At 38.5% G+C, this 24,926-nt stretch overlaps 1 protein-coding gene across 1 annotated transcript in view; it reads right to left on the reverse strand.

Annotated features, from left to right (window-relative positions):
* Positions 1–24,926, reverse strand: part of STK39 (serine/threonine kinase 39) — a 267,852-nt gene that overhangs the window by 39,583 nt on the left and 203,343 nt on the right. The window contains exons 15-16 of the mRNA XM_058549177.1: positions 14,813–14,865; positions 10,509–10,577 (exon numbers count right to left, since the gene is read on the reverse strand). Coding sequence (XP_058405160.1) covers positions 10,509–10,577; positions 14,813–14,865 — 122 coding nt within the window. The remainder of the gene's footprint in view (positions 1–10,508; positions 10,578–14,812; positions 14,866–24,926) is intronic.

The following is a 24,926-nucleotide window of genomic DNA, read 5'->3' on the forward strand; positions in this document are numbered from 1 at the left end:
ATTATAATTAGACATGAAGCCAAAAATAGTGATAATAAGCCCACATTTTGTCAAAAATGTTGACCCAATTTTCTTTCTTGGCTTTAAAATGTTTTTGATTGGGTAAACAAGGAGTTCTATTTTCTGCTATATAAGAAATTAGCAGGCAGTGACTTCTCTTTTATCTCAACTAAGAGAGTAAAAAAATAGTACAGAAATTTGGTTTGGGATTAAGAGATCTGCATGTCAATCTATTAACAAGCACAACTGGGCATCTACTTATATCTACAATATTGTACTATTGATGGAACAGTTAAAATTCACATAGGCCAGAGATTTCTGAACTGGGTAAACATACACACACGCGCACGTGCGCGCACACATACACAGTGACTATAGCCACAAACAGATCAATCTATGAATGGAGTAGATTGTTCAGCAAAAGATCCACTTAATTTAAATCCTACACACTTTGTAGTGTTAGAAAAATGTATAGTATCAGAAAGATAGGTTTCCTGCACCAGAGTAAACTTAATTTACTTCTACCAGAAAGACATTTGCATGACAAATAGGGACTGGTATTTGGGGCTTATTGTAATTCTATAATCAGAAAGTTTAACTGGATTTAGTGTAATCTTCAAGCATATCTGACTCTAGAGTTAAAAGACAGACTAACATTAATTAAAACAGAATAATTTAAAGGAATTGAAAAAAGCAAGGCTCTACTGACTTAGTGAATCTACGACAAATCCACTAGCAAGTTCTTGTTTCACTTAAGGGAAAGTAAGTACAGATCTTAACCGGAGTCTATCTATAGCAGTGGTTTTAAAGAGGATATACAACTCATAACTAAATAAAAAGTGACAAAGGCAATTAGAAAGTCAGGACTTATAGTGCGGTTTACTGCTGCACTGATTCATAATCATGTAAGACAGAAACTGAGAACACATTTGGGGAAATTACAGGTGTTATTTTATGCTCTTTTTGAACTTTCTGGAAATAACATTTGCCCACATTTTGAAAGGTAATTTTGAATTGCTCCCTCCGCCCCCAAAAAATCAGAATGTCTTTATAAACAAGTCTGCCAACCCTTATCTGGATAGTCAATCATTTTCCACTTACAATTTGCAGATAAGTAAACACAGGAGGTGGCTGGGGGTGGCATTGGATTCAGTCATAGGAGTGGGCAGCTTATTTTAGCTTCTGACTTATTTTGCTAGGAAAAATTTTTTTTTTTTTTTTGGTGAGGAAGATCAGCCCTGAGCTAACATCCATGCTAATCCTCCTCTTTTTGCTGAGGAAGATCAGCTCTGAGCTAACATCTATTGCCAATCCTCCTCCTTTTTTTTTTCCCCAAAGCCCCAGTAGATGGTTGTATGACACAGTAGCACATCCTTCTAGTTGCTGTATGTGGGATGCAGCCTCAGCATGCCCGGAGAAGCAGTGCGTTGGTGCACGCCAGGGATCTGAACCCGGGCCACCAGTAGCGGAGCGAGCGCGCTTAACCGCTAAGCCACGGGGCCGGCCCAGCTAGGAAAATTTTTATTCTGTTTAATTTTCTTGAATTTTTGGGGGCAGAGGAGTATGGTCACCAGATTATAAAAATGATACTCTAAGCAAAAATTATATTTTAGTTCAGTCTACCTGTCTTTCTGTTGCAATTGAATAAACTTACACATATATCAACACTTAGGTCTGAAACAAAATTAATGCTGAGAGAATGTGTGTGTGTCTTGTGTGTGTGCGTGCAAGGGCTCTCTGCACATTTATTCAGGCCTGGTTCTCAGCACTCCACAGGCAAACAGCTCTTTGGATATTTAAACAGTAGCACTGTGATTATACCACCTCTCCAAAGAGTTCAATTGCTGAATATTTTAATTCATCTAGAAACGGTAGTCATTCATCTGAATGCATGGTACTTTTATACTAGATAGTCTAGTCTATCACTTGCAAGTATTTAAAAATAATTTTTGTATACTAATTTTTCACATTAAAATTAATAATAAATTTTCCTATTTATGGAATAAATACCTCAATATATATTCTTTTAAAAGAAAAAAAAGGCATTTGGGAAACTAGGAGCAATGAGCTACAATCAAACTGGCAGAGGCACATTTTTTAAAATGGTAACCCTTGCCATATTAAACTGCTCAACACTATTTCTGGTAAAAGCATACAAGGAAAGTAATCAGCATAGTTCTCCCAAGCCACTTGTAGTCCCTAATTCCTTAGACTATTAAACTTAACATACAGAAAACTTTTAATCAGGAATCACTTGACTGTATTTATTGACATCATTCAACTAACCCCAAGCCTGTCTAAATCCAGAAAGAGCTTAGGAGTTTTCTTATTTTTTTATTATCTGTCACCATTTTAAAATCATAGCACAGTTGAGTGATAGAGACACTATTTTGTTACTGAAAGTTTTCCTTCACTGAATTTCAACATCAGCAAACATAACAGCATTATCACTGAACTGAATATAAGAGAGAATATGTTCACTCTTTTCCAAACTTTCGTTGTAAAAGTGCACTGCTGCTCAGTAAATCCTGGCTCACTCACAACAGACTTAAACATCCCTGGCAACAGCTGGGGGAACAAAGCACTTCACATATCCAACCACATGCTCATGAATGAGCAAAGATTCTGTTGCTTGCATAGTGTGGAGCCTAAAGATACTTTACCGTTATATAAAAATATAAAAAGCCGAAGGCCACCTGGAGGATCTACTGTACCCTGAGCAGCAACAGTAGTTTTAATAAAAGCTGAAATGACTCATTATGGTAAAAATTTATACCAGTGAGGCTCTTCCACACATCTACACCATTGATACACACACACACGCACGCTATTTTAAAAAGTTAACTGGCACAGTTTTAAATTATACTTCTAAAGGGAGATGAGGATCAAGCAAGGCAGAGAAGCAAAGGAGATTAGTGAGATTGGAAAGAAGATACAGATGATAAAATAAACTTAAAAAGTCTCCAAAGGTTACTGCCAGCAGAAACTAAAGTACCCACAAAATTCTACCATGTATAAGATTCACCTGGGATGCTTGTTAAAAATGCGAATTTCCACAATCTATGCCCAAGACTCCAGATTCTGTAGCTCTAGGCTGGAACCTGGAAATGTGCATTTATTTATTTATTTTTTTCATTTTTTGGTGAGGAAGACTGGCCCTGAGCTAACATCTGTTGCCAATCTTCCTCCTTTTCGCTGAGGAAGATTGGCCCTGAGCTAACATCTGTGTCCATCTTCCTCTATTTTGTATGTGGGATGCCGCCACAGCATGGCTTGATGAGTGGTGCATCAGTTCATGCCCAGGATTCGAACTTGTGAACCCCGGGCCACCGAAGCAAGGCACATGAACTTAACCACTACACCACTGGGCCAGTACTCAGAAATGTGCATTTTTAATATGCACCCAAGATAAGATTCTGATGCAGGCATCTCACAGTCCATACTTTGAGACAAATACTGTAACCTCAGCAAGCACTAGAAGACAGAAGTCCTTCTAGACCAACCACATTTCCTTCCCAAGAGGCAAGACTCAAAAGTCATGTGAAAAGTCAATTCTTAAGAAAGAAAGAAGAGGAAGGGGGGAAGAGAGGGAGAGAGAAAAAAAAATCAGTCATGGTGAATGACTTCAGTCTTGAGGGTACAACAATATTTGTATTGTCCACATCATCAATTCATGAAATATTCCAGTATAAAATTTGCCAAATGGAATTAAATGTATTCATTTATTCACAGGCATATTTATGAAGTGCCTATGTGTGGCAAGGATGGTAGAGATAAATAAATAAAATAGAAGGTAGGCTTGCCCTGAAGTCGCCCTCAACGTCCACACAAAGGGAAGGCAGGCACCAGGAAGTATAGCAGGATAAAAGCCACATGTCACTAAAGGTGGTAAAAATACAGTTCTCTGGCATTTACGACAAGAACAGATTCTGTTAGGGAGGGGGCGAGCAGGCTTCATGCAGAAGGCATTTACAGCGAATCTTGAAGGGCAGACAGGTTTTGAACAGGATTTTCCATGTGCAGGAAAAGAGCAACCAGGGACATTAACGGTATGTCCAAAAGTCCACTGAGAGAGCTTAGGAGAATATACATATATATATGTAGCTAATATCAACTTCCAGTGCAGTGATAACCAGTCAGCTAGGCTCCAAATCCACCTAAGGAAAATTGTACAAATGAATGCAGAAACACGGCTCCCTTCTCAGGAAACAGCAATTCCAACATCTGGTTCCAAACTCCACTTAAATGAAAAGAAATAGACATAAGTTGTTACAAAGCCAGGAAATGATATAAAAACCCAGCAAAGAGCAGTCAGTAGGCACTTCTCCGGAAGGCAGCTGCCAACAGCTTCCTCTCCCACGTCCCTCGCTGTCGCACCCTGGACCCTGGATCGGCCCTTGCAGGTCGAGGGCAGCAGCTCTGCAGCTGCTGCTGAGCAGGACAGGCACCTGGCTAGCTTACTACACCCATCAGTGTTCCTTCTACTGCTGAGGTTCTAAAACTCATTCAAGAGATACTCAAAAATCTCGTGTATCACAAGGCCTGAACAGAATTCAGGACTTTTGCTTTCCTTTGTACATATGAGTCGTCATTTTTTTTTTCTTCTCTGTGCTTCTATTGCAGAGAAAACTTCTGATTGGCTGGGGTTTTTTTTGTTTGTTTTATTTTGTTTTTTTACTGAGAAAGATTCGCCCTGAGCTAACATCTGCTGTCAATCTTCCTCTTTTTTTGCTTGAAGAAGATTAGCCCTGAGCTAACATCTATGCCAGTCTTCCTCTATTTTGTATGTGGGTTGTCACCACAGCATGGCTGACAAGTGGTGCAGGTCCTCGCCTGGGATCCAAACCCTCGAACCCAGGCTGCCGAAGTGGAACATACGGAACTTCAACCACCAGGTCACAGGGCCAGTCCAATTGGCTGTTTTTTAACTAGGAGACCAAGGAAACAGGTTTCTCTGCTGCCTCACTATCGGTCATCCTCAGGATCCTTCTTGGAAACAATGAGAATGGGGACTCCGATCTGGTTTATTTTCATTTGTCACCCATCCCAGCCAGGCAAGCTAAGCAAATTTATACATGCATATCATTGAGTTTTGCATCTTGCAAAGTTAACTTATTTTTTTAAACCAATACCCACCCGGGAGGTCTTGCTAATCTTATCAGTTTCCATTTACATGAGGCCTAAAGATGTTTCCTGTTTCTTGCCTAAGGTAGTGCTGCATTTAAGCACAAGTGAAGTGGGTTTATGATTTCAGTCTACAAACACAGCATTTCATTTCTGCACTGCTCTGCTTCAGCACAAAAGCAATTACTCCATGTCACTACACCCGTCCTTCTTCAATCCAAACTCTGCTTTGTAAAGGTTTGCACACTACAGGAAGATTACCCTGAAGCCAGGTATTGGATATTTTTGTAACATATGTTTGCCACATTATAGTAAAAGTGAGAACATTCACTACTCCATAACATATACTATTGCTTCTTTCAGGTTTTTCATGTCGCCCTAAGCATTTACTCCAATTCAAGAGAAAGTCTGATGGGGAAAAGAAAGATTTTTAATCTATTTAAAATGTTAGCAGTTTTATATTATAGAAGATAAAAAAACAGACAGGTAAGAAATCATTCAAACCTCTATATGCCAATGTTCTCAGTTGAATTGGGCTATTTTTTTGCACAGACTTTGTCAGGTGAATGTATTTCACATTTTTAAAATGCCACTTGAATTCTGCAATCCTGGAAGTAAGATTCTTAAAATACTGGAATCCTATACTCAAAATAGCCTTTCTTTCTAAAGTAAATGTTACAAGATATCTGTATATTTCAAAATGGATTTTGTTGCATCTCTAACAAATGTTTATTGAGTGTCTACTATGTGAAATCCAAGTTTGGGGCACTGGGAACAGAGTAGTTAATAAAACAGATAAAAAATCCTGGCCTTCAAGAAACTTACGCTCAAGGGAAAATCCTACATAGTTAACAAAATAAATAACTGAAACATAGCCTATTAGATGGGGAAACACTAGGTAAAATAATAAAGTAAGGAAGGGGGTAGAGAATTGGGGGTGGGTTGCAATTTTAAGTAGGCTAGTCAAGGAAGGCCCCTTTGAGAGGCTGCGTTTAAGCACCTGGGGAAGGTGCATCCTAGCAGAAAGAATAGCAAGTACAAAAGCCAGTGTGGCTGGGTGGTCTGAGCAAGGGAGAGGGTAGAAGAGAGGGAGGAGGTCAGAGAAGTGACAGGGGACAGACTGGTAGGGGATCATAGGCCACTGAGATGTGGGATGAAAAGCCATTAGAGAGTTTTATTTAAAGCATTAATGTGATCTGGGTAACTTTTTTATTGCAATATAATTCACATAACATAAAATTCACCCTTTTAAAGCACACAATTCAGTGGTATTTAGTAGAGCCACGAGGTTGTGCAATCATTACCACTTCGAACTCCAGAACATTCTCATCACCCCAAAAAGAAACTCCACACCCATTAGCAGTCACTATCCTTTCCCACCTCCTCTTCAGGTCCTGGCAACTACTAATGGACTTTCTGACTCTACGGATTTGCATATTTTGGTCATCTCACATAAACGCAATCAAACAATATGTGGCCTTTTGTATCTAACTTACTTTTTACTTGGATCTCTCTGGCTGCTGAGATTAGAATAAGCTGAAGAGAGGCAAGGACAGAAGCAGAGAGACCAGTGAAGAGATGAATGCAATAATTTATCTGAGAGACGAGAGGGGCTTGAAATAGGATGGGAAGTGAGATGGTGAGTGACAGCCTGGGTACATTCAAATAGACTAGATGTTAGGTATGAGAGAAAGAAAAGTCAAGGACAACTCTTAGGTTTTTGTCTTGAGCACCTGAAAAGATGGAGTTGACATCAACTTAGAGTGAAGACTACTGGAGGGGCAGGTTGGGAGAAAACACCAGGGACTCGATTTTGGAGATGTTAATTAAATCTGGGATGCCTCTTAGCCTTCCCTGTGAAGATGCCAAAAGAGGAGACTGATACGACTCTGGAATTCAAAGGACAGGTCTGGGCTGGAGATACAAATTTGGGAGCTAGAGGATAGAAGGTATGGAAGTTTCATACCATGAAACCAGATGAGATTGCCAAAGGAGTGAGTGATTAAAGACAAGAGATTGAAGGATCCTAGGATATGTCAATATTTACAGGTCAGAGAGACAAGGAGGAACCAACAAAAAAAGAATGAGAAGGAAACACCAATAAAGTGGGAGAAGCAAGAGAGAATGGAGTCTTAAAAAACAAATGAAAAACTTATCACGGAGGAGGGCATTGTCAACTATGCCCAATGCCACTGATGGGTCAATGATGAGGGACTGAGAATTAACCACTGGATTTAGGAACATGGCAGGCAGTCATTCATGGACCACATATCTTCTTCCCCCTCTCTTGCTCACTCCACTCCAGCCACATCCACCTTTGCATTTGCCATTTCATCTCCAGGCGTGTGCCTTCCCAACATATGGCTTTGAAAAGAACCGTTTGAGTGGAGCAGGGAGGTCAAAAGCCTGACTGGAGTGGGTTCAGGTGACACTGGTAGGAAAGGAATTGAAGTTAAGGGCAATTCTTTCGAGGAGTTTGGTTGTAAGGGGATGGAGAGAAATAGCTGTAATGATGGTGGCGTAAAGAGAGAGCTTTTTCGAGATGGGAGAAATAAAAACACATTCATATATTGGTGGGACATGTCTAGTACGGAGGGAAACAGATGATGAGGGAGGGAACAGAGAATTGCTGAGATAGATTAGAGAGGAAGAAATTAAACACATTTTATCTGTTTGTCAGATAATCAACAATTAAAATATAAAACATCTACTGATCCAGGAAAATCAAGTAAGGACAAGCTATTTTTTTCCCCAGAAGACACAAAAACCACCATCATTTAAAATTACCTGGATCCAATATTTTCAAGGCTGAAGATATCAGATTAACTGTACACAGTGAGTCAGGGTCAGGGTTAGGCTCTGGGCTTGGAGTCACAAGACATCAAGTTCAAGGACCATGATAAGTTGCAATACACCAGAAACTTCTTTTGACTTCTGTTTTTCATCCATAAAACACTGATTAAAGACAACTTGTCCTCTCTACCTTATAGAATTGATGTGATGATTAAATAAAATATGCAAACATTGTTTGTAACTCCTAGGTGTGATGCCCCTGTAAGGCATTTTTACTGTTACTAGATAAGGAAGAATTGCACATGCTTGGTCTTACTCCAACACTCTACACTTCAGCTCCAAAAAGTGGAAAAAAGGCAAAATGAAAAATTTTTGGAAGAATAAGTAATTAAAGCATGGAACAATAGAAGCTTGCTGGTTATGTACTGTATTTAAAACACACTTAATAAGTTGTACACGAACTATGCCTTAATTTCCACCTTTTAAAAAACTCAACAACCAAAAAATCCCCTAGTTTAGATTCAGCTAAGCCTGGGGCAAAAAAAGCAGTACACTAAATTTGACTGTAGGCCTGAAGTAAGACCATACTTTAAAAAAAAAAGACATGACCTAATATCTATCCATCTATCTATTTTATTCTCCATGTTCCCTATCACCTGCCAGGATCAACTCAAATCAAAAGACTATTTGATCCTTAACTTCTTGCCCAATAGAGACATTGGTAGGTGTTTAAAAGAACTTTTTTGTTATTATTTTTATTCATTAATTTTTAATTCTGGCAGCTTAATATATGGACCAAAGCTCTCTTTAAGGAAAATATATCTTACAGGGTATCTTGATCTAGCCATCAACTTTTCTCCTATTTCTTCAGGTAAACTAAGACACAAAGGTGTGTGCTCATTTTTTCTATGAAACAAGAATGAGGGTATCAACTTTTATCAAGGAACCATCAAGTTAACATAAAGAATTCTGAGAGGGAATTTACAGTAGACACCAAAGTTGAATTGACTTTATTACTCAGCTCCCCCACACCTTTGACCAGAAAACTTAGATAAGAACTCAGCTAGTCATGAGATCTCATGAGATTTTAAAGGAAAGTGTGAAAGACAGAATATACAAGGAAATAACACACTCACTCACACGCACACACACACCTCCCCCCATATATACGTGTATGTATGTATGTCACTTTCCTTGAAAATATGTCTATCTCTCTCTATATACGCACATTGGCAGAACAATCAGAGCTTCCTTGTGAAATCAATGTGTACACTTAACGTATAATGAATAGGAAAAAGAACTTAATTTTTTCTAATTATAAAGATATCTTTGTATCTTTGCATTTATGACATTGTTTGTGTATCAATAACCTATTAGATACTGATTCCTTAGTCAGAATTCTAATCTCCCATTAAAACTCCAGTAACTCTTATTTAAGTAAAATAATTCATTTTATGGTGATCTACATTATAGAGTTTCTAGGAACAAATTATTCTGATCTACCTCAAGCCTCCTCTTAGTCACACTCCAGCATTATTGGGGAAGGACTTATTTAGAGTGATTATTTTAAGTTAAAACATCATTTAAAGCGCCCAAGTCATTTCAAGCATCAGTTTTGAGTATTTTTGAAGAAAGTTTCATCATAATACACATTCCCCTAATATAATGTTATTATAATAATTAAAAACATAATTAATATAATGTCATAAGTAAAATTAACATAATGTCAACTATTTTGGATTACTTAGGGTCATTCTTATGAATATCCAGTAATAGACTACATTATAAACATCTTTATAAACTCCGATTTTGCTGAGGAGTGTGGAGCTGTCCAGCCTCATTCTAGGGAGAACCAGGCTACACAGGGTCTGCCCCTTACAGCTTTTCTGCCTCTCCTGCCTTGTCAGGAGGCCACCAGGCATTTCTTGCTCCTGTCAGCTTGCCCATATCTAGCAGGCTCCCCTGTCTCCATTAAGCTATCTTTTGATTTAAAAGTGGCAGAAAGAGCCACAGTCTCAAAGTGAAGCGGCTCTGCCACAACCCACCCGCATGGCCCTGGACAAACCACTGAATCACTTAAGGAATCTGTTTCTTTGTCTACACAATGCAGGAACCAGCCTGAATGACCTTTAAGTCCCATCCAACATTAAGACTTTATGACGAATCTCGCTAAGGGCTGGGAAAACTAACATCTAAGTTGATGAGAACCGTGTCCAAAGAAAGAACAGAGAAACTCTGAGAAAGGCTCTCAGAGGTTCCCGTACCTGGTGCATGGAATTTATAGCATCTTATTTTCACTATGTCACGGACTTTTAGGTCTTCTAGGTTCTTTGTTATATTTCCAGTAAGTGAGGTTCTGCATTGAATAAATCATGTCCAGATAAATGGGACAGAATTACATTAAGAGCTTTTTAAAAAAGAAATTAAATATGACTCTTAAACATACTTTTTTCACATAAAAGATAAGAATTCAAGAGGAAATTTTCAGAAATCCACAGAGTAAATTATTCCTTTACGAAAAATGTTGTTTCTAAATGCATTTCCATTTGATATACCAACAACATGACACTACATACTAAAAAATGATTTACCTATAACTACATCATGACCGTCAACCAAGCCAGCAGAGAAGAGCTCCTGAGAAACGCCATCTGCCGTGTCTGTCCAAATGCGAAATGAATACATATTAGTAATCATAAAATAAAAATCAACAACTCAGTACAACGTAAAATATATATTTTTCATTTACAAAAATCACCCACATGTGTTTTAATTCAACAATTCAGATTCTATCAGAAGCAATGTGAAATACACTTTGCCATGTACAATTTGCAACTTGCTACTTAACCAAAAGAAGTTACACAAAATTATTGTTTCATTTTTGGTGAACCGAGAAACTTCTGCCCTTTGGCTACTGTCTGAATTAATCCTCAAATGCACTTCTAGAAGTTATCTCATAACTGGTCCTTACAACACTGCTTTTCTTTCTTGTGAACATTAATTCCAGCCATCATCAATCCTTTCCTATCATTAATAGCTACTGAGTCAGAATTTATGGCAAAGGTTGAATAGGTAGCATTTGATACAACCTAATATTTGGTACAAACAGCCTAAGAGCTTATTGGACTATTAAGATGAGCTATTTAAATTTATGCTATTAAGAAACTCCTTTAACATGACATTGATCATTTGATAGCAACAGACTCATTCTCTCTGAAAATGTGGTTGAATAAAAGAATGTAGTTTCTCAATGATAAGTGACAGGAGTTAGCAATCTCATAAAGATGGGACTGAACAGGCCACAGCAAGTGAATATAGCTGAAATTACTTAATTGAAAGGTTACGAATGAACATGATAATAATGTGAAATCTGTTTGAAGACTTTGTTAAGAGAAATTGATAAATTACAATGTGATCAAAAGAACTATTATGAACTCCCAGGTTTTTACAAGGAAGATGCCATGGTTCCCCCATGGTCTTCTGATATTCTCACAAACATCCAGAACTGCAGCTGGAAAGAAGAAACCGGCTCAGCAGATGGAGGATTGACTTTAGTGTCTTCCAAAGTCAGGGAGTACCTGGCAGTATAGCTGCTGAATCAAACAAGCATCTAAACTGAACTGTGGTTTGCTCTGCCAAAGGCTGCGCTCCACACAGACTGAGTTTCCCTGCTTAATCTACGTTTCAGATGCGGCGACTGTGTAAGTGGGCTCGAGTTTGTGTGTGTGCATGTGGGCATGTAGCTGGAGGTACAATTATCTTTCAATATTCCTGGGCTTTAAAGAGCTTAGCCCAGTGTCTTACCCAGTAATTACTTAGTAAATGGTAACTGCAGTGATGATGCAGCAGCCAAAGATCATCTGAAACGCATCTTACACTCTTGTGTACTCTCTTTCTCCCTTTCATACATGGCCCAATTTCCCAAATCTCCAATAAAAATTTGAGAGCCGGTATATATTTTTTGTACTTCCAGAGAAATTGTGCTATTCTATCATTTTACTCATTCCATTTCATAATGAATGGAATAAAATGAAGGAAATGGAAAAGAAATACATAGGAATCTTAATAAACTGAAATTCCATATAAGGTGGGCTTATCTTGGGCCTTGTCCTTACTGCTAGAAGTACAAAAAACACCTTATAAAATTCTCTTAGGGATAAAATGATCCCCTAGCATGGAACCTAGGGTAACACAATGAAAGGCTCTATTCTGAATGTGATTTAGCATTATGAAGTCAGCTAGAACATTCGGCCTCACAATCTCCATCTTCCTGGATGCCACAGGAAACTTCAGGAAATGAAGCTTATTGAATTAAACTACCGAATTAAACCTACTAGGGCACACAGTAGGCAGTCATTACATTTCTATTGATTGATCATCTGTTAAAGCATCTGAATGTGTTACCAGCATCTCTAAAGTATCGATACTTGAGTACGGAACTACGTTCACAGAAGGTAGTTGAAAATGGAATAATCAAACAAAGCAACATTGAGGGCTAGCACTAAAACGGTAGCAAAACAAATGACATTCCCAAATGATCAAAGTGTACAGCATCTCCTACTATTTTCAGGACTCCTGGGTACCAGATGAGCCATACTAAAACAGCAAACAGTCACGTTGCCTGGCCAAAAACGGAAATTTTCTACGTTTGTTTGTGCGTGCCATCAAGCAGTTATTTTGTATGCAGATAAGTAATGTATCAGAAATAGTTTAGAACAGAAAGGTGAAGGTAACTGGTAGCTTATTTTTCTTTAAGCTGCTTAACATTCCTGATGTGTAAACAAGCTAGATAATCAATATGCTCTAGTTTCCAGCGCATACAGCAACATAATAAACACAAAGGGCTTGCCCTCAAATGAGGCCAGAGAATATGTGATATGTTTATGTTATATACTCTAGTCATACATACATATTTATGTCTAAATACAGCACAGACAGAGTACACATGTTGGGTGCACGCACAGCTGTAGTGCAGACAAGGTCTGAAATGGAGGCAGCATCAGCAATCTCAGAGGTACAGTAATATATCCATGATGTTTCCGTTATGGACCTGTGCTCGCTGCCCAGGAAAAGCCAGCTATCATCAGGAAGCCAATGCTATGGTTTCTGTTTGGGCAACAAAGATTCTTAACCTAACCATGGCAAACGAGGCCGCCAAAGCCAGTACAAAGGACCAGGTAATGCTGATAGGGCTCTCTTATACCCCCAAAGTCTTCAACTCAGAAATTCATTTCTTTGTCACCTCTTGAAATTAAAATAGATTTTTATCGCCACTGTCAATTTTAAATAATCGGATGAAAACAACCTACCTTAAAATAAGAATCTGTTCTTTTACTTACTGTACTTGAAACATTTATTATTTAATTACCAGATTTTATCACAGTGTTAGTTGGTCAATATTTTTATATTATAACAAAATAGACAGCTTTTTGATAACAGTAACTGGTGTTGTACAGTTTCACAGACCAACTCTAAATTCTCAAAGATGGATGTTCCCAGAAAGAAAGATCAATTAGCAAATTCATTAGGGTTTTATTTACATTTTTTTTGTAAAAGGTACTTCATATGTTAGCTTAATTTAAATATACTGGCAATCATTAAACCTTTGTGCTTACAGAGGACAAGAGTTCAGAGCCGTGATGTGAGTCTATGACCACATATGGCCCAGGAACATACTTTGTTTGGCTGGCAGTGTTTTTTAAAAAACTGAACCTGAAGGTTTTTAGACAGAACTTTGTAGTTTCCTGAGGTCCCCACCATTCACTTTGGCTCCTGTAAGCATTTGAGTCTGTGTCTTCTCACAGACCATAACAGCAGGGAGATCAAACCAGTTAACTGACTGAACAGATATCAAGCTAGAAAGTTTTGCGTTTTTAAAATTTTACCAAAATAATTTATTTAATCAAATCAAAATTTATGTGGAGCTCTAATACATAAAATAATTACAGTGTTATTAGCTTACATATATTAATACATTCAAATGTATGAGACTGATGTATTTGAGAGAGATATTCAATATAGACATCGAGGCTGTCTTCACGTATATAAGAATCTGAAACCAGAGGTCAGGGAGAACAGTTACAGTCTTAGCACTAGCATCTGATTTTCACCGCTCTAGGTTGTTCTGGTTATAAACTAAATGGTGGAAATAATTTTTGTTTAACAACTAATCTTGTGGTCTCCAAAGCCTGTTTATATATGTTATTTATCCATTAATTAACCAAAATTACTTGAGAGTCTCCTGTGTAGCAGGCACTTGACAGGTGTAAGAGATACCTAGAAACAAGACCTGTTTCTGTGACATCCAGACATCCAAGAGCTGAAAGAGAAACCAGTCTAGCCTTTAAGCTGTTTTAATAATAACTATTTAAAATACTAAAATTTTATTCAGCTGCAAGACTGGCATTGTTCCTACCAAGCCTACCAGTGGTGCCTGCAGCAAACAGAGGCCACAGAGACTCCCCAACATAGGCTTTATGCAATCTGAACTGAGAACAGAGAGGCAAAGTATGTTACCTTTTTGTATGATATCACTGCTTGTTGCTCAACCCTCATTAGGACTGCTGTGTGCTTCTCAGCACACTCATCCCAAGGTCCTTCAGGCCCTGCATCATCATGTCAGTACCTCTTTTCATGGTTGAGCTAATACATTTAATCTATACGTGTATATATATTGTGCAGTATACGTCACTGGGATTCATATAGTCAGTAGTGGTTCAGTTTCAATTCCCCACAATTATTGCAAATCCTTCCTTTTTTCCTTTCTCCCCTCCCTCCTTCCTTCCTTCGTTTTTAGAGAAAGCATTTTTGAATAGCAAATTATAACCGCATGTTTGTAATCAATTTCTGAAATGCTCTTTGTAGCAATAAAATAATAATTTCAATTAAAACTTACCTCTTCCTGGAGTAAACTCAAATCGTATGTCATTAAGTTCCTTTCTGGAGTTTCTGAAACACATAACATATAGCACATTAAAATCTAATGAAGTAGAGTTTAATCAAACTAAATGTATTCTAGTTTTTACAAGATGCTACTAACATGTAGAGAACATTTTACAGTTTTGAGTTACCTCCAAATACTTCCTCAACTGGAAGAGATAGTTATAATAATAATAAAGGGAGATATTTGTTTCGTTGATTGAATTTACCTTATATAAACATGCTTACATCACAAAATTCCAAAAATAAAATGTTCATTGTATAAAATCTACACTAAATCAGTAACCTTAAATATAATTTCATAATTAAAATTTTCAGAAGCTTTTAGTCTGGAATAAATAATACTCAATACATTTTTCACCTTTTTCCTAAGAAAACAGTATTTTATCAAATTATTTTTAAAAGTGAAACAGGGAAGATAGTTGTAGCGATGAAGTTCATGACAGCACTGCATATTAAATCATGCAGCAAAACGCCCAGGATGAGGTGTATATATTGTAGTTAAAAATTTTATCTAAATAGAGAGGGACCTCTAAACGTTACTAAATTACCCATTGGATATATAAAACTTTATTTAAGTAAATATAAAATGCTTACATAAAACTGTAATATACGCATATACTATATATATTCAATCAAAAAATCAAACAACACTGGGGAAATATGGAACAAGTAAATATCTAAGATACGAGTTTTCCATTTATTTTAATTTCAAGAAACGATAATGAGGGGCAATGGGCTATAATTAGAATGGTTTTAAATTCTCATAAGAACACTAAAATATTATGAGTAACTCTCAACAGATGTTAAATTAAAGTTAATAAAAACACCTTAAGAAACTGCAGTAGGAAACATGAAATAGTAATTTCTGTAAGCACTCAACTATTTGCTCAGCCACTGAGGGTGTCTGAGACAGAGACAGATGGCCTGAATACCCATCCCTGAACATCCTCCTTCCGGAGCCAGGAGAGTTTGATCAAATCCCGTTTAGTACTCCAGTACTCTAAAAGTCTGGGTAATATCTCCTGGTCCCTATGTACAGTGTCCAAATCATGAAGACGCCAGTCTCTGGGCCCTTTTTGGTCTGTAGCCTGATCTTCGTTCTTTACGTCCTACCACACCCTACACCACACTAAGTGTGAGGAGGCCCAGAAAGATGACGAAGGCATGGTACCCACAGAAAGCCCTTCTCCCCAGTGCCTAGAGAAGCTGGCCCAAGTCTAACACCTTTCCACAAGCAGAGAAGTAAAAGGTCAAGAACTCATGAGATGCCCAAGCCCAGGCCACAGACAGAGGAGCCTTGAACCACTTTGCATCTCATCTCAGGTGTCCCCATCTTGACTTTATCACTACTCGTCTCAGAGATAGAATGTGAGCAGGGAACATCAGCCATTCCTATAGCTGTGTTTCTTTTAGGACCTTCTGAGACTCTGAAAATTGTGGACTCTCACTCTAAAAAAGTAGACATACGACCTACACATGAAACTGCAGACAACTGTGGATGGTTCAGAGATCATCTTGGACCCCAGACTAAGCAACCCTGCCCTGGAGGTGGGGAGATGGGGCGTGCCATGAACAATCAGCTCCTGCAGCGGAAAGACTGCGTGTTGGATTGTTTAAACAGTCTAAATTTTCTTAATAAACTACCAATGTCACTGCAGATTTACATAGTGCTTTCATATGTATCAGCAGTTCTCAAACTTTTTGGTTTTAGGACCCCTTTACATTCTTAAAAAGTATTAAGGACCCCTAAGGAACTTTTGTTTATGTTATTTATTAAATATCTATCAATATTTACTGTAGTGGAAATTAAAACTGATAAATTTTAAAATATTTATTAATTTATTTGAAAATGACAATAATTAACACACCACATGTTAATCTAAAAATAATTTCCTATGAAAAATTACTTTCCAAAAGAAAAATCAGTGAAAAGAGTGCATTATTTTCTATTTTTGTAAACCTCTGTAATGTCTGGCTTAAGATAGCTGGATTCCTATATTTGCTTCTGTCTTCAATCTGCTGCAATATCACACATTACGTAGCCAGCCATTGGAAAATTCCACCATATATATGTGAAAGAATGAGAGTGAAAAAGGCAAATAGTTTCTTAATATTATTACAAAAATAGTTTTGACCTCATAGTCTCCCTGAAAAGCTCTCAAGGACCCCCATGGGTAACAGCACCACACTTGGATAAACTCTGATATCCAATGTCATGAATCAAATCTCACTTGATCCAACAATCAACCTTTGAGATACACAAAGTTGGTATTACTTGTCTTCCATTTTCTAGGTAAGTTCAATGGCTTTTCCAAGTTTACAAATTTAATGAGTGGTAGAGTGAGGACCAAGAATCCTATATTGGAAATACCTAAAACAAAAAGACATGCTCAATTCCTTTCACTTTTGAGAGAAAATAATATTTCCCAAGATTTTGCATGTTACCATAAAAAGATCAGCAAGCATTCATTTACTTAATAGACTTGGTTTTGTGTGCTGTATATCAGCAAAGGTTGAATTAGAACTAACACAATCCAATAAGAAAAAATGATCACTAGGAAAGCAGGTATTTATAGTGTATTTAATAATGAAATGACAGAAGGAGAAAAAAACGAAAAGGAATTTGATTTGACGCTAATTTATGTCATCATTCCTTTCTTCTCTTTCCTTTGATCAGTCTTGTCTAAATTAGTTTGTTCTACAAAGGCCATGAGAAGAGAGAGATAAGAACCGTACCCAGAATATTATCATGCACATCCTGATTCTTTACATATTAATACCACCAAAGTAATATCCAACAGCCATAATCTCTATCTACATCAACTGTGGCTCACATTATGAAGGTTGCCTAGTCAAGTCATTCTTTTATGACTCTGAACCTCTAATACCTGCCGCCTTTGAAAAGATCACAGTGATTGATTGTGAATAGTAGACCTGTCCCATCAGGATGAAATATAGCTGGAAACATGCCTAATTGGATCTAACTACTGAAGGTCATCCTTTTATAAAGAATTAATCTTTTCAGACTCATACTTAACACCTTTAATTGAAAGTACATTTACTTTAATTGATATGGCACAGGATACTCTTAATTTCAGGGAAGCTGAAAATAGGCATGATTTAAGGCCAGAGACTAAGTCTGTGCAACTTTACAGAGGAAACGCTTAAAACTTGAGAGTAATAGCTTTAAGACCGAGGCTACCTTTGATAACTCTTATTAAAAACCCTTTTAATTCTTAAAAAAAAAACTTAAATTTGGTAAGGCACAATCCCTTCTCATTGTATGTGTATATGGCATAAAAAATGCAAATACCTACAGGGCTCAGGCAGGAAATTTATTTTTTAAAATAGGTGATACAATCACATGGTTTAAAAATCAAAAGGTACTATAGGGTACTGTATTCTGTAAAAACTAGCCCTCTCACTCTTGTCACTCAACTACCTGATTCACCTCACAGAGGTGATCATTGCTATATGCTTTTTGTGCATCCTTCCTGAGATGTTTCATGCATATTCTAGCAAATATACATACATAGTTTCTTCCAGCCTGTTTAATACAAATGGTAGCATACTATATCCACTGTTCCGTACCTTCCTTCTTTTTTAACTTAAAAATATACCTTGAAATTTCTCCATATTGGTTCATAGAGCTTTCTCATTCTTTTTTTTTTTATAGCTACATAGTATTCTGTTGTATGCTATATCTTTTTTTTAACCAGTTCCCATTCTGTGAACAGATTGTTTCCAGTCTTCCACTATTATAAATAATGCTTCAATGAATAACCTTATTCTTATGTCATTTTGCAAATATATGAGTATAAAAATAAATTTCTAGAAGCAAATTGCTTGGTCAAAGGATATATGCATTTGCAATTTGATAGATATTGTCAAACTCCCCTTCATTTAAGTTGTACTCTCTCATTTATGCTCTCACAAGCAACTTGTAAACTCTGTTGCAGGAACTTGAAATGAGTAAAGCAGGAAATGTATTAAAAAAAAAACAGGGAGATGTGGTGACTGTGCCAGCTGGAAAGCTTCCCATTTAAAGGGGGAAACCACTACTCAGCACCAGCTGGTTAGGCCAGGCAGGAATTCGGGCTCAATGTTGCTAAATATTCAGATTTTTCAGAGAAGCTGGAAATTTGAAATTTTCAGTACCAACAAACATTTTTTTGCTATGACCATTCAAAGCGAGAAGTTGAGAAATACAGATGGGCATGCATAAAGTTTTTCTTCTTACTCTTTCAATTCATATACAAGGGACATAGTGAACACTCAAACAAGGCAGCTGGCTAAGAGGGTGGTGACGACAACATGTGAGTGAACACGTAACCCTTCCTGATGGTAGAAATACAGAAGGCCCATGCAGCTGAAGTATATATTTCACAGGATGTAGCATCTTTCTGCATCTCTTAATATACCATGTCAGGATAATCTGACAGAGTTATCACTCCTGGAAGGCTCCAAAGCCAAAACGCCAACTTAGGACTACTCACATTTTTCAGCTTCATGTTAATGGCTCTTAGCTCATGCCAACAAATGTATGGCAGCACACACACCCTAAGAACAGATGTGATTAAAAGGCTTAGAAGTCCAAAGAGCACTTGTTGTCAAAGGACATCATAAGCTGTAAGTGTCACTGGCATTGCATACCCTCCACCACAGCGATGCTCCAGAGTAAGTCTGAAAGTCAACCTTTTTCCCAAGCTCTGAGGTTGAAGGGTGCAGTCAGGGTACTGCCACCCAGGATCTCTGTAAGGGCGGCAGGTACAGTGTTTCCTAGGGATCCAGAGGTAGCCCCTCCCTCCTAAGCAGCAGAGGATTTCTTAGCCAACAGCTCTCTTCTTCAAGATGCCAGGTCAGGGTGAAGCTGTTGGTATCCAAGAAAGTCCAGAGGGATCCCCACACACTCCTGGACTCCTGGAGTGTCTCCCCCTATTGGGACCAGGATGGGAACCTTTCAAACAGGCTGGGCCAGGAATCAGTTAGGACAGCATTTTTAGTTCAGCTTGCTTCTTTTCTACTCTCAGCACTGAACTGAAGTCCTTTCCTTCAGGTTTAGGAGGAGAAATGGACTACAGCTCCCACTGAGCCAGCTGGGCATTTCCCTCCACACCAAGAGGCAGCCTGGTGCAGAATGAGGAGATACTGTGAGCTGCGGAGAGAGAGGTCTACATTCAAATCCACTCACTACTTGTTTGGTCTCTGTAATCTGTTTCCTCAACTGTGAGATGGGGAAATAATAATTAATAGCATTTACTATCTGCCAGTACGTGCCTGGTACTTCACATATGTTATCTCATTCCACGCTCAAAACATCCCTTTAAGTATGGATGACTATTATCCCTTATTTTACAGATAAGGAAGCTGAGGTTTAGAAAGGGTCAAGGATATATCCAATATCACGTGTCTGAGTGGCAGACTTGAAATAAATCTAGACCCTCAACAGCCAGCACAGCACCCAGGGAGCGCACAGATAGTGTTTGCTGAATGAATGCACGAATATACGAAGGAGGGAAGAGTTTAGAAGTCTGGCTTCTGTGAAGTGCCTCTCCCTTGGCCTCTGTGACACCACTAGCCCAGTTCCCTAGCTGCCCTTCTCTGTGTGCCCCAAACACTCCTCTATCTCTGTCTGCCTGTGCCTTCAATGTTAATGTTCTATCTCTTACCATCTTATTCTCTCCCTGAATGATTAATTCCAAATCCACACCTCAAACCCAGGTACTGCCCTGGAGCTATAAACCCATTATCCAACTGCCTATACAGCACCTCTCCATGTAATGTCCAAACAGACTCCAGAAAATGCAGCATATCCAAAATGGAATGCATTGCTTTTCCTCTCAAATTTACTTGTCTTTCTCTGCTCCCTATCACAGGAAATGGTGGTGATAGTCAACTACCATAACCTGTGGGCTATACCTCCTTAAGATCTCTCAAATCATCCATTTCTCTAAAACTCCACTACTATTGACCAAGGGCAGGTCACCATTATCTGCCACGGATGAGAATAAATGATTTAACGAATGAAGGATATTTTATCCAGACTCACGTACACCATGCATATACACACAGAGAATGCTGTTGCTAAAGATGTACAGCAAAAGGAAAAAGGGCCACAAAAGGCTGAGTGGCTATTATCTAGGGTGTAATCCTTGATATATGAATGTGTAGCCCAGGAAGAAAATTGCTGTACTTAATGAGCTGTGAAAAATGATGCCAACATAACGACCCGTTGAAGGTCACCTACAACATAAGGCCAGAAACAAAAGAATCAGGAAGAGAAAAAAGAAGCTTCCTGTGGCCCGGCCGATGGCTGCTCTGATGCAGTGTTTACATTCACCCTGGGCTTTCCTAGAGCAGAGTCTTTAAGTCAGCTAGCTAGACTGCCTTTCTTAAGAACTGGAGACTCTCATCCAGAGACTAGTCATCTGAGCTCAGCTGCAGTTCCGCCCCTCACCAGCAATGACACTCAGTAAGCACTTCACCTCTCTAACCTTCAGTTTCTTCTGCAGGAAAAGGGAAATCATGCTTCCCCCACAGGTGAAATGAGCTGTGTGAAAACACAGTGGGGACTCCCTTACACTGCTATCAGGCATTGTGATGCCTTACATTTTGAGGCGCACAGAAGTAAGAGGGAGAAAGTCATGGTTCCAGTCCTTAAGGAGTTTACAATCTCCCAGGGAATGACAGCTGACACGTGTAAAACTACCAAAAGAACCCCAAGGTAAATAAGTGCTTAAAAAAATAATAGTGGAGAAGGAAACAGTAGGCTGATTCAGAGAAAACAGCATTTTCCTTCTCGTAGTTCTCACTCTATCCATTCTTCACGCTCCTGTCAAATTAATCTTCCTCTCAGGTAAAGGTCCAATCACAGAATCATATAATTTTACAATTGAAAGGGGCCCTAGAGGTCACCTAATCCATTTCTCTCATTCCTCAGGTGAAGAAACGGAAAGCAAAGAGATTAAGTGGCTTGCTTAAGATCACACAGCTGGTTAATTCACTCAACACTCCATAAACACTTATTGATCACTTACTACGTGTCAGACCTATCCTAGAAGCCATTAATGGGAGAAATGACACCCAAATCTGGGACTGAGACTTCTAGATGGCTTCTTTTTATTCTTGATTGGTGGTTCTCAAACTGCAGGCAGGGTGAGCAGAGGTGCAATCTCTAAAGGAAGAATTTATCCCCCCAGCTACCCTCCTTCCTCTAGTTAAGAATTACTGCATGCAATGAGAGATGTTACAGATGGAATGTGTTTCACATATGATAGATGAGGTGGCAGAAATAAAGGTTGAGACCCTGTACCCATCAGCACTGTGCCCCAAAAAGCCCTGCCCGAAATCGAAGTTCTCCTAAAAGTATGTATCTCTATATACCATGAGCCACATGCTCCAGGAGCGTGAGAACAATAACTGAGTCATATACTTCCCCCTCCCCCCAAGCCTTGGCCTTGCATTTGACTTGTCTCAAAAGAGCCTTCTGCATCAGTGAGTCCTCTAAAAAGTGAAAATGAAAATTCCTTTCAGCGTCGTACCTCCAGACACCCAGAAATAGGCCTATGGTCTAGAAAGTGTACATTGGTAGCATCCAGAATTCTAGTCTACACCAAGTCATGCAGCATCACACAGCCCATGATCAATGTCCAATAGATCAGGAAGTCATACAGTTCCTTTAACAAAAAAAACACGAGCAGTGACTAATGTACGTACACATACCCACACACAAGGCAACACGGCAAGGTTTTCTTCAAATAAGCTATGTTGACATATCTTAAAGAATTTGACTTTACACACTGGTTGTCTCCAGGTTTTTCTGCAACTAGAACCTCAGGCTATGGACTCTGATGCATGCCACTGGCTATCGAGCAGCCTGAAGGACACTTTTAGATTTGCAGCCTGTAGGGAGCAAACAGTCTGGATGCTTATGACTTCACACAGCTGACACCTAAATTAGAGGTGCATGTGCAGAGCAGTGCATACAGAAATTTCTGTACAATGCTGACACCTATGAATAAATCACATACAAAAATATTATCATAAATAACTGCCTTTACCGTCTACCAAAAGTAGTTTTCATCTGGAAATAATCCAAACTAAGTTTTTCTTTAACAGAAACCTCTTGAAAATCTTCATGCCTGCCAAGCAGAGGACACAATTATTTCCTATCCCCAACCCTACCCACTCTCCAACCTAAACGTGTTTGATTCTCTGTTTTCTCCAGTATATACTTTTGAAAATCATGAAAAACATTTCAATATACAGGAGACTACAAAGGGAAATAAAACAAATACAGAGGTACCTACCATCCAGAACTTTTAAAATGGTAACATTTCGTCATATTTACTTCAGAGCTTAATACATAACACTTTAATAATGTTTTACCTACACAGAAGAAAACTGATCATGTTACATCCCAGCTGTGGTAAATCATGAGCAAATAGATTATTGTGTAAGGGCTCTGCCTCCTGTCAAGATTATGGAACTATATTTTCATGGGTAGCAGTCCTTCTCAGCATTCAGAACGTCCATTGAATATATTTATTGAACTGATTTTTACCTATAGGGCAAAAGGGAAATGGAGTGACAACATAAAAACTAGGTTCTTGTGTACGGCTGGTAGGAGCAGAAACGTAGTGTAGACAAAGTTTACGTTTTTTAGTAGCAGAAAAAAATATTATGCACAGTTAGGGGTTTTTGTGTATGGCTCTTGTCTAAAATCTGCTGATATATATATAGAAGCAGCCTTTATTAACATCTGTGCCTGAAAGTTTGGAGTGTGGGGGTTTACTGCAGAAAACCTAGACTCATCAATGTTTCCGTGATGGATACCTCTCTTCAATGCATCAGGCTCCAAGTCAACATGTGAGTCCATTATACTAAAAACGTAAAGGCACCTCTAAGACGTGGATTCAATAAACGTCCATTTGAGCTCAGACATCATGTCATGGTAGGTGTATTTTTGCAGCTTGATACAGTATATGGGGAGGTGGGTGGTGTTACACATGTTTGTAGCATTCCAGGATGAATAAATTTTCAAGATAATGGAAGTTTACTTCTTCAAGGCACAAACCGTTAGAAATTCTAATTATTATGGGCAATTATAATCTTCCTTGCCAGCTATTTATTTGGTTTGTTTAATTCTTGTAAAAAGGATGGTAGGTACTTTCAAAATTAAACCTGAAAATAACTAAACATTTTATTATTAAAAATAACAGAAATTAGTTAAGGAAGCAAAGAGATATTATACATACTTGAGTCAGTTACTCCAACTGAGCACTGAATTTAGCTTTGTTTGCTTGCAGCTGAGGCAAAGAAGGGAAAATATTGTATGATACAGTTCTTACTTTATCAAAAACAAAACATGCAAGGCAGATTTTTTCCTTGGCATTAATACCAAGGAGGAAATTTTTATGGAAGCCCCTTTATAAAGGACACTGAGTAATGTCTTCAACTCTCTGTTGTAAAAGACAGAAACTTTTTTTCATATAAATGTCTTCAACTATGTGGTACAAAAGATGGGAATTTTTTTCTCCCATGTGCTGAAGGCACAATATTAAATCTTACCTGAGTGATGGCATTTCTGCTGGGAGCCAAAATAATATAGCCGAGGTACATTGTTTCCTGATGATTTACCTCAATAGAGGGAGCCCAGAGAACCTGGAGAAACGAATGGCCTACACAGAGTGCTTCCTCATGCCCCAAAAGCGTCTCTGTCAAGGGCTGCAATAGGCGATTTCATGACTAAACTCTGTGACAAGTATTTGTAAGAGTCTGCTAGTCTGTGTGTTGACTAAACATAGATCTTTCACTTTAGCTAAAACATACGTGGTAAGCAGAGGTAATGTTCTGCTGTGAACGTGCAGGAGAGTGACTTATGTTATGTCCTCCCCAGGAGAGTTGACTAACTACCTGCTAAGGAAGGTGGGCTGCAGGGTGTTTGAACTTCAGAAGGAAGCTCTGGGGGCCGGCCCCATGGCCTAGTGGTTAAGTTCGGCACACTCAGCTTCAGCGGCCTGGGTTTTGTTCCCAGGCACAGACATACACCGCTCGTCGGCAGCCAT

Source organism: Diceros bicornis, chromosome 10, assembly GCF_020826845.1.
Source record: "Diceros bicornis minor isolate mBicDic1 chromosome 10, mDicBic1.mat.cur, whole genome shotgun sequence".
Classification (NCBI taxonomy): Eukaryota; Metazoa; Chordata; class Mammalia; order Perissodactyla; family Rhinocerotidae; genus Diceros; species Diceros bicornis.